Consider the following 11,421-nt stretch of genomic DNA (forward strand, 5'->3'; position numbering starts at 1 on the left):
TAATGATAATAACATAATACTACTATTATTACAAAATATTAGGAAACACATTGATTCAAAATAATGGGAAAGATTGTTATAAATATAAAATAAAATATGAACAACGTTGATTTTGCTCACCTAAATAAATCAAAAACTCCTACAGCTATTACAGCCATTTCTGCCTCTGCTTGCCATTTTTGACTGAGAAAGTCTGAGGACCTCGTAGAGGTCGACACTGCAACTTTACATCCAACTTGATCTATAAAATGACTCGTACGGCCAGTCTTTGAAATTAGGATACATACATAGGCCTACCGGTACCCCCTACTACTGACTATCTGCAGCCAGGGCGTTTTTGTTGAAGCAGTATCTGTTATGAACCACATTCTCTGCATGTGCAAACCCATGTTGCAAGCTCAAATGAGTTGTCTTGTTCGCCGGAGTTCTACACTTGTTTGTCCACTTGATTGCAGTCTACTTCTCCAGCAACTGCCCTTGCCACACCTTTATTGCCTAACGTCCATGTACAACCGTATGGCCCAATAGTATAGCCACCCTCTCCGTAAAAAAAAAAAAGGAAAGCTGCAATAGCTGATCTGTATAGCATATGCCAATAGAAGGAGTTGTGTTGAGTATGGGTCGGTCGGTTCATAGTCACTGTAGCTGCCAAATGTGAGGACCTGCCTGATGTGAGGCCGCATGCGCAAACTTTGCGACACTATTGTAGTACAACGAGGCAGGTAATGCTGGTGGTGTAGGCTACAGCATGAAGTGGAATGACAAGCGCATTTGTTTACGTTTGAAATCCACCAAGGTTTATGATGTTAAGCTTCATGTTTATTGAATTATTAGTTAAGCAGTGCATTCATTAGCCTACTAGTAACAGTAATACAACATAGCCCCATATGTTGACACTGAGCCTTATGCTGTAAACCGTTGACAAAATTATAAAACACTACGTTAAATAAACCTACATTATGCGTTAAGAGAAGCCAGATACGTTGATATTAAACCATGTATGAGAATGCACGTCTTGGATAGTTTGCTCCTGAGCCTTCTGCCGTAAACCGTTTGTGTTTGCGCATGCGGACTCACATCAGGCAGCGGCGGACTCTAGACATCCTATTGGCGGACTCACATCAGGCAGGGTCCTCACATTTGGCAGCTACAGTCACTTCCGGAGGGGGAGAGCTGGAAGCACAGCAGCGGCTGAAGAAGCACAGCTGGAGAGGAGGCCAGGCTGCCTGCTATAAAGAGTGTCGCTGTGTGTGGGGGGAATGGAGCACGACTGATTGGGAAAAGGTGAGCCTGCAAACAATAACCAGTGTCTGACAGGCATGTTTTTGTCCACTGTCACGTATCCCTTTGGAACGGGCATCTGTTTATGGTTTTCTTTCTTCAAATTTACTTGACAGGCTAATGTTAGCTATTAATGCATAACTGCTAACTTTAGCCAGGTTGCTAGCTAGTCATGTTTAGCCAGACCCGTAGAGCTGGTTGGCTAGCAACTACAGTTAACGTTAGCTAGCTAGCGAAGTGGTTATGTAGGTTTGATCTGAAAGATGTGTACCACACTCAGCAGTATTGATTCTCGATAACTTTTTGATGTCGTAAAAGATTGCACTGCATCATCTTAATAACTTGTTTTTTTCTATATAGCTGCATAGCGAGCTGTCTAGAATTCGTTAGTAACGTTACTCCTGCTGTTGGGCCAGCTGCATTTCTTTACGACTTGAGAGGGCCAGAAAATGCTCAAGAAAATAATCACTTCTGCTTTGCAACTTTCGCCCTCCCCACCCCTATATGGAGTCATTCGACGAGACGCACCAAGCAGCTTTAGCCAACTTACCTGGCAAGCTAGCTAATTAAACCTGTCTTAAGAAGCTTGTCAGGGTTTTCGGCGCAGTACTCGACGTCTTATCCTTTCTTAAAACGTTAGCTGAGTTATTAGCTTGAATAGATGACAGGACAGAGATTGACTTTGTCGCAGCCCGCTTACCGTGGAGTTCATTGTAGGCTAGTGCTATGGTTAGCCAACAGCTAACTTCAATAGCAAACCATAGCCATCGTTAGCCAGCAGTTATGGTAATGCTGAAGACTGTTATCTTTACGCTTACCGTCATTACTTAACCAATAGACATAGACACTGGGCAACGTATTACTGACAATTTTAGGTAGTTTGCCTGCATGGTGTACATAAACTTTCGTGGGATTTCACTTGCCGCTGTCATGCTAGGTAGCATTTATTTTTGCCAAACGACTGCTAGCTAGCTTACTTATTCTATAGGGGGTTCGTGTTGGAACTGGCGTGCAAACGATGTTTTTCCCACCATTCTCAGCAGGCAAATAGCAGTGTCACAAGCGAAGTAGTCAATTAGCCTCATTTGTGAAAAAGTATGTTCATAAAAACTCCTACGACCTCCCAAGTCTAAGTCCAAGACTAGTCTAGAAGTTTTGATGTTGAAGTTAGTTAAGTTTTGTGCTTGCCAGCTTGATTTGCCATGACAGCATCTGGAATGCACTAACCTCGGTATAAGTGAAACTAAATAACTGCGCGAAGGTACATTGTGGATTCTGTCACTGATTGCGCAATCTGCGCCTGCGCCAAAATACTTGCAGGGCACCATCGTAAAATACATTTTAGTTTGTTGATCCTGTCATACACATTTGTAAATTTGCCCCTACGAGTGATACTTGTTGACTGATATGAACATACTGATATGAACCAGCTAATTACTGGTGTGCATTATTGCAGTTTTACATCATGGGCACAGTTGATATTCTCAGGTGAATTGAAATGTTTATAACCTTGTACACTAGGCTGATGTGATGAAACTATTTATCAGTAGGCCTAAGTCTGTTAAAGTTCAAACTGTTTTGTTTTTATCTATTAGTTGAAACTGTCCTCTTGCTAGAGACTGATTAGGATGTTGTTAGGACCCATGGCCGAGTTCAAAGGCTTCAAGGGAATCTGAGGTTAGGTTAGATAAGTCTAACACTGCCCATATAGCCTGTTTTAATGCCTTAGAGTGGGTACATGTTTTACAGCCACGGTGATGTTTTGAGTGAAATCAGAGGTCAGAAGTGAACCAGAGCTTATCTTAAATGGGTATGGGTTCAGCACACCCTATCAGGAAGTTGACCTGAAGAGACTCGAGACTCTGAGAATTAGTTTGTTGTGCGTGGAATGTTCAGAACACTACATGACGGGACGAAGTGCATGTCGTTGGCATGGCGCCAGGATGGGTGACACGGTGCAGGTCCGGACACGGGCCCTGAGCCCCGGGGATGCACATGCTAACCGTTGCACTGGCGCCCTGTGCAGATTAAAACAGGCATGTTTGTTTTGCATTACATTACATTCGCAGTGTTTTTACTGCTCATGCATATGGATATGACATACGTTAGCCAGAGGACACAGTGAAATCAAGACGAGAGATAAGGAGAGGCCGTTTGGGTCGTCTTTTATCTGCTAATGTTGTTGTGGCGGCATAGTTTCTACTCTATCTTATAGCGCTAGGTCAGTAGTTTCATACTCTATCTAATAGCGCTAGGTCAGAAGCAGAAACCTGGCTCAAACAGATGTAACATAGCCAAGGTTTTTCACCCGGTGGCTGAGAAGAGAGCAGTGAAGGCGGTCATCAAGAGGCTGTGGCAGCTGTCAATCAAACTGTGCAGATGTGGGGCCGGTGAACTTCTCTGCTACGAACACAAACTTTGCAGATCAAGGAAAAGCTACCAGACGACACCATGGCCACATGCGCTGCTTTAGGACAGCTGTCTTTGATGAGCCTGCAATGGCCAGTGCATGCTGGATGTCTGTCATAAAGACGTGTTGCGTTGCAAAATGAGTTTGCCTTTGAGATGACAAACAGCACTGTGATCGTCATATCTTTTTTTTTTATATAGCAAAAGCTGTAGCCTGTATCTTTTAATGGCCTAACTGGTGTGCTGTGGATTCGACTATAGGACAAAATATAGGTGTTTATGAGCTGAAAGGCAGAACACAAATGTTTCTTATTAAGTTATATAGGCGTTATAAAACTATTACTATGACATTGCAAACTTAGAACTACAGGTCCCACATTTGGTCTGTTTTCATCTGGTCACCCGTGTGTGTGTGTGTGTGTGTGTGTGTGTGTGTCAGAGTAAGAGATTCTGGTCACCAATGGTGACTCACCATATAACATGCTCACAGCAGAACATGCTGAGTGACAAGGCCTGTTGGAGATAACAAGTTACTGTGGGTCATCATGACTTTTCAACCTGCTGTTTCTCCCAGGCGATGCACTGGTGGTCAGTTAGGGAGGGAGGATCAGGCAATGCCCTGGAGGTCTGTTAGGGCTAGTTGGCTAAACAGGCAGGATTAGGCAAGAGAGCGGTTATGCTGACCCTAGGCCTTGTGCTGGGCTGACGCCACTTCCGTGTTGGACCTGGTCTACTGTCAGCTATTATCCGGGGACCTGCCCCATAGCACCCGAAAGTGCTTTGTGTAGGTCCCACGTGTGAGGATGGTACAGGTACTACTGCTTGTTATTGCTTTGCACCTGGTAAACCCGCTTATTTATTGACCTGATTGTGCTCAGTGTACGCTGTAAAAGCAGCTGACTGGATGGCTACCTGCAGCGATGGAGACTCAGTCAAGTCACACCCACACACACACACGCACGCACGCACACGCACACGCACACGCACACGCACACGCACACACACACACTCTCACACGCACTCACACACACACACACACACACACACACACACACACACACACACACACACACACGAACAACACACAAAAGTTCACGTGTAGAGATAGACTTGAGGGTTTGCCCGAAAGGTCTCCTGCTGATCTCAGTGACTGTGGCCCTGATTAAGACGAGGCTTCTTGTTCTGTTGTGCCGTCACTCAGGGATCAGGGTGTGTGTAAGTTGTGTACTGGGGGAGATAAGACTGGCTTTAACGGGTCGAGAGGGAGATGAGGGTTTCGCTTGGTGGATGGCGGGGCGGCCGTAAACGGAGCAGTACTGTTTGGTTCTGGAGGCTCCCCAATGAGCCGTCATTGGGCCAAGTCTAATTGAAATGAGTTGGGACGGGGACGGGGACGGGGCAGGGAGGAAGGTGTGAGTGAGGGGGTAGAGCCCAGCGCTGGGGTATTTTTATCTGCGCTGATTGTGCTCGGCAAACATGCAAAGCCTTATTTCCCCAGCCAGCCAGCCAGCCAGCCTGCCAGCACAGCCAGGGCCGCTTTTTTTTTTTTAATTATCCGCTTGAAGATGCTAAGTGATTTTCTTTTTGAAGTAGGCTGGCTCAGCCATCTTCCTCTCTCCTGCCATCAAAATGGCTGCTCTCTGTAAAAATAAAAAAAAACACACCCGCCAGTGTGGCCCCTATGGGAAGACTGAAGTCAGCTCTGACAGGAAATGAGCACGTGTCATTTACAGAGGCGTCCCTCAGGGCTGATCCGCTCATCAGTGGCTTTGCCTCTGTTGTCTAATCGGAGGGGCCCGCCCGGGGGACTGAAGCCTGTCATTCTATTAGCTCTTAAAAATGGTTAGTTTTAATTTGAGGTGTTAGGCCTATAGTATGTAGGCCAGATGTCTTCAGAGACTATGGGCCCCTGGCCTGGAGGACATAGAGGACATGCTAAGGACTGCAGGTTCTTTTTTACTTTGGCTTTTTAGCCACCTAGGCGTCACTAGGAAATGAATTGCCAGCTGAGTGCTGGTGTGTGTTTTGTCTGAGTTGGTGTGTGTGTTGGGGTGTGAGAGCAGACGGAGGCTGATTGCTCCACGATTGGTTAAATCTTAATCACCTCACACACACACACACACACCTTCAGAGAAGGCAAGCCTGAACTGATTCACACCAAACGTCGTCTCAAATGTCGTGCAGTGAGCGGCGTTCTGTCCAGAGTTGCAGTTAGCGGTGGTCTGTCCTCTTCATCTGCACAGCTCTCTCACTTTCACTTTCCCCCTCACTCTCCCTTTCACTCTCTCCCTCTCTCTCCCTCTCTCTCTCTCTCTCTCTCTCTCTCTCTCTCTCTCTCTCTCTCTCTCTCTCTCACTCGCTCCCTGTCTTCTGTCCTCTTCTCCTTAGCTCTCTCTCTCTCCATGGCCTGTTCACCCTGTCTCTCTGCCAGGCCCCTTGTTTTGCAGGCTTGGCAGGTCTGGGTAGTCGGCCTATTCTGTTTTGCAGAATGGGCAAATTGCTGCTTATCTTGAAGCAGGCCTCTTGCCCTGTGTTTTGGCCAGGCCAGCGCTGACGGCCCGTTTCCCAGAGTTGGAGTTTTACTGAGTAGCCCCTCCTTGTGTGTGTGTGTGTGTGTGTGTGTGTGTGTGTGTGTGTGTGTGTGTGTGTTGGAGGGAAATCCCCCCTCTCTCGGCCTCATGCTCATGCCTACTGCCAAAGGGGAGTGGAGGGGTGGAGGTGAATACTGGACGCCACAGTCAGGATGTGTGATCTGCTCCTCTCCTCTCCTCTCCTCTCCGTCAGACCAACCAGCCACACACACACTAGGTATTTTTACATTTAAGGCTGGCGGTCGTGGAAACGGCAGTTTTGAGAGTGTGTTGTTGTGTGAGTGTGTGTGTGTGTGAGAGAGAGAGCCGCTTTTGGCCTAATGTCGTCTGACTCTGCATGGGCTCTGGCCCTGACTGGGTGTAGATCGGCCAGTGTGTGTGTGTGTGTGTGTGTGTGTGTGTGTGTGTGTGTGTGTGTGTGTGTGTGTGTGTGTGTGTGTGTGTGTGTGTGTGAATGTTTGTTTGCTGAAAGGTTACTTGAGATTCAGGCCCACTACTGACTGCCTGGAGCTGAACCTCAGAACCAGATTCAGCCACCAGCATCGACCTGCAAACACACACACAAACACACGAACACACACATACACACACATACACACACACATCCTCGGCATGGTGAGGAGGGTTGGGATTGAGACAGTGCCAGGAAACCTCAGCTGACCTGGTGCAGGTTGCACCCGATGACCTTAATGAGTGCACAAACTCCGCCGCTATTGGAGCTGTGTGTGTGGGTGTGGGTGGGTGGGTAGTTGTGTGTATGTGTATGTGTATGTGGGTGTGAGGGTTTGTGTGTGTGTGTGTGTGTGTGTGTGTGTGTAAGGGTGGGGGGGGGTGGTGTGTCAGCTGACCCTGGTGGCACATGGCAGGGGCTGAAGCCAGGGCTTTTACATGCCTGTCGACACGGTAACCAGTTTAACACGCCTCTATCTCGGTCTCTGTTGAGACACAGGCTACACACACAGGCAAACGGCTGCGCCCCGAGCACACTGTGTGTGTGTGTGTGTGTGTGTGTGAGTGTGTGTGTGTGTGTGGTGAAAGTGAAAGATGCTATCAAGTTTATGTGTTTGGGTTTCAGGCTGATTGCCAGCAACCAGTTTGTCCATACATGAAATGAGTCAGAGCTGCCTGCTGAAACAGCTCAGGCACACACACACACACACACACACACACACACACACACACACACACACACACACACACACACACAGACACACACACACACAGATATATACATATCTTCCCTCCCATACAGCTGAACTAGTGCCAGGGGAGCTTGGCCTGGGGGTCATTGGAATGCCAGAGAGGAGGAGGAAGAAATAAACAGAGGGAAAGAGAGAGAGAGAGAGAGAGAGAGAGAGAGAGAGTGAAAGAGAGAGAGAGGTTAGAGTGAAAGAGAGAGAGGGTGAAAGAATTAAAAGAATTAAAAGAATTAAAAGAATTAAAAGAATTAAAAGAATTAAAAGAATTAAATAGAAGGGTAGAGAAAATAAAGGATGGAGAGAGAGAGCTAAAGAGAGGAGGAGAGAAGGGACGGTGGACAGAAAGCAGAGAAGGGTGGGGGAGAGAGGGAGAGATTGTGTGTGTGTGTGTGAGAGAGGGGGGGGGGGGGGAGTACATTCTCTGGCAGCCTGACAGTAGACGGTTCAGTTCGGTACACTTTGGCACCACATCTCATCCTGCTGGACTGTGTGTATATGTGTATGTGTGTATGTATGTATGTGTGTCTGTGTGTGTGTGTGTGTGTGTGTGTGTGTGTATCTGTGTGTGTGTGTGTGCGCGGATGTGCAAGCTCAAGCATACGTTTTAGCTTGGTGCACTGTGAGTGTGGCAGCACATGTCATAGTTGTGTCATCTCTCTCTCTTTCACACACACACACCGACACTCAGTTAGCTTCTACTGATCTGTACTTCTTACACCTTATGTCTTTCCCCTCCTTGTGTTCCCTTCAGATTTGTTCTTCTCCTACATCCACTTTACCTTCCTTTACTAGTGCTCTCTCTCTCTCTCTCTCTCTCTCTCTCTCCCTCTCTCCACTCTCTCCCTCCCTCTTTCTCTCTGTCTCTCTCCCTCTCTCCACTCTCTCCCTCCCTCTCTTCACATCTCTGTCTATCTCTCTCTCTCTCTCTCTCACACACACACATATATACATACACACTGCCGTGTGATGCCAGGCAGAGACATATGGCTGGCTGGACAGGTGTGTTGGCAAGCACAGGCAATCGGAGAAAGTGTTTACGTCCCCAAACTGCTGACTGGCGCACAGAGAGCAGCAGACCATGCATGCAGGAGTGCCCAAAATGGAGAGAGAGAGTTGGAAAGCGAGAGAGAGGGGGAAGAGGGGGAGAGAAAGAGAGAGAGCGTTGGAGGGAAAGAAAGATAAGGTAGAGATAGATAGTGAGGGAGGGAGAGAAGGAAGGAAGAGAAAAGGCTGGGAGAGAAGGAGAGAAGGAGAGTAAATAAAAGGTAGAAGAATGAAAACTGAGAGAGAGGTGGGTGACATTTGGGGCAAAGAAATCAAAGGAGGTGATGCTACTTTCTCTGCTGAACAGATAAGATCAGTGCCTTTAATGTTCCTGCTAAACCTGTCCTGTGTGTTTGTGTCTGTGTGTGTCTGTCTGTGTGTGTCTGTGTAGCTGTCTGTGTGTGTGTGTATGTGTCTGTGTGTCTCTGTGTTAAGGGTCAAATTCGTCGACAAGTAGGAAAGTACCCTACACACACGCACACACACACACACACACACACACACACACTACTGATCCTTGAAGCAGCAAGAATGCGTTACATATCTTGTATGTACAGATGCTGCCTGATGAGTCTATTTTTAAAATGAAAGCACTTTACAATGCAAATGCTGCTTTCCCTGGCAAAAATGTGCTGCATATGCAATAACACACACACACACACACAAACACACACACACACACACACAGGCCTCATGTTGGGAAAGGGTTCTCATGCTGTAGGCAGAGCTGCGTTTGAAGTAGATTCCCAGCCCAGAGGGTATGAGCATGCTTGGCCACTCCTGCCACCAGGATTTGCCTCTGCAGATTAAACATCTGGCTGTATTTTTAAAAATGTGTGTTTGTGTGTGTGTGTGTGTGTGTGTGTGTGTGTGTGTGTGTGTGTGTGTGTGTGTGTGTGGGGGTGGGGGTGTTGGTTGGTTATGTGTGTCTGTTAATGTGTTTTAGTGGAGGGTTGTGTGTGTGATTTGTCTGTGTGAATATATATATGTGTGTGTGAGGGTGGCCCAGGGTTTGGGTAGGATTAACTGTTGCTCTGCTTGTTGGGCGTCTCTGTCCAGGGCACCCTTACATCACTGCCAAACTGGCCAGCGGTTCCCTCACCCTTACATCACTTCGCTGGCCCTCACCGATCCCCATCCTAACCCCCTCACCCCAAACCTATACTGGCCCTTGGTCTGGTCAGTGCTCATGCCATCAGCTCTGTGTTGTGTGTGTGTGTGTGTCAAACTGGCCCTCACCCTCACATCACTGCCAAAATGGCCCCCGGTTCCATCACCCTTACATAGCTGTCAAACTGGCCCTCACTCTCACATCACTGTCAAACTGGCCCTCACCCGTCTATTCAGGAGGCACCATTATGGGGATGGTGGCTCTCTATCCGGCATGGTTGAAGTCTAATTTAGTGTCTGAGGCCCCCTGCCGATAGAGCCTAAATGCAGTCAGGTCAAGACTGTCCGTTTCCAAGGATACTGTTTCAAAACATATTAACAAATCGTCTTTCTCTGTTTTTCTTTTCATTTCTCCATCTCTCTCTCTCTCTCTCCATCTCTCTCTCTCTCTCTCCATCTCTCTCTCTCTCTCTTTCTGCCTGTTTTTCTGCCTGTTCCAACACCCTTGTATCTCTCTTCCTGCTTCAACTTCCCTCTTCCCTCTCTCTCTTTCCTCTCCTCCTCTCTCTCTCTATCTCCTCCTCCTCTCTCTCTCTATCTATCTCCTCCTCCTCCTCTCTCTTCCCTCTCCTCCTCTCTCTCCTCCTCCTCTCTCTTCCCTCCCCTCCTCTCTTCCCTCTCCTCCTCTCTCTATCTATCTCCTCCTCCTCTCTCTTCCCTCTCCTCCTCTCTATTTATCTCCTCCTCCTCTCTTTTCTCTCCTCCTCTCTCTCTTCCCTCTCCTCTTCTCTCTCCTCCTCTCTCTCTCTCTCCTCCAGGCTGTCCTTGTCTCAGGTGAGATCCACAGGCGCCGCAGGAGCAGCAGCAGCAGCAGCGATGGAGGACGGCGGCGGCTACGTGGAGTTCGACGTGCCCGAGTTCAGCAGCACCGTGCTGAGCCAACTCAACGAGCTGCGGCTGCAGGGCAAGCTGTGCGACATCATCGTGCACATCCAGGGCCAGCCCTTCCGCGCCCACAAGGCCGTGCTGGCGGCCAGCTCGCCCTACTTCCGCGACCACTCGGCGCTGGGCACCATGAGCGGCCTGTCCATCTCCGTCATCAAGAACCCCGAGGTGTTCGAGCAGCTGTTGGCCTTCTGCTACACGGGCCGCATGGCGCTGCGCCTGCGCGACATCATCAGCTTCCTGACCGCCGCCAGCTTCCTGCAGATGCAGGCCGTCATCGACAAGTGCACGCGGATCCTCGAGGGGCTCCACGCCAAGATCCACCTGCCCCCCAACGACGTGCTGATGGAGGCGGACGTGCTGCACCACCACCACCCCGGCTCCGACGAGGAGACCCCCCCGCCAGGAGAGGGCGGTGGCGCGGGCTCGTCGTCCAGAGCCGGTCGGAACGGCGTGAAGGACGGGGGGCTGTTCGTCAACCCCACGCAGATCTCCCCGCCTTACTACCCCCGCACGAGGCCCGCGCAGAGGCACCTCCACCACCAGGGGGCAGCGTCGGTGCTGTCGACGCAGGAGGAGGGCCAGTCGGACCGCGGCAGCAGCGACGGGGGCGCCTCCGAACAGGACGCCTCCATGGAGGGCGAGACGGAGCAGGTGGAGCTGATAGGCCGGGACGGGCAGGTGACGGACGTGCACGTGAAGCTGGAGAAGTCGGAGCGCCCCAGCCAATCGGATAGCTCGTCCACCACGGGCGACGACGGTTACCACACGGAGCTGGTGGACGGCGAGCAGGTGTTGGCGGTGAGCGTGGGCTCGTACGGCCCGGTGATTACGGCGCCCCC

The 11,421-nt window shown here is 49.3% G+C and overlaps 1 protein-coding gene across 1 annotated transcript in view; it reads left to right on the top strand.

The window, feature by feature from the left end:
- The first annotated feature begins 1,168 nt into the window (after positions 1–1,168).
- Positions 1,169–11,421, top strand: part of zbtb34 (zinc finger and BTB domain containing 34) — an 11,279-nt gene continuing 1,026 nt past the window's right edge. Inside the window, exons 1-2 of the mRNA XM_080853215.1 lie at positions 1,169–1,284; positions 10,453–11,421. The exon at positions 10,453–11,421 is cut by the window's right edge and continues 1,026 nt beyond it. Coding sequence (XP_080709341.1) covers positions 10,511–11,421 — 911 coding nt within the window. The 5' untranslated portion in view covers positions 1,169–1,284; positions 10,453–10,510. The remainder of the gene's footprint in view (positions 1,285–10,452) is intronic.

Source organism: Sprattus sprattus, assembly GCF_963457725.1.
Source record: "Sprattus sprattus genome assembly, chromosome: 15".
Lineage (NCBI taxonomy): Eukaryota > Metazoa > Chordata > Actinopteri > Clupeiformes > Clupeidae > Sprattus > Sprattus sprattus.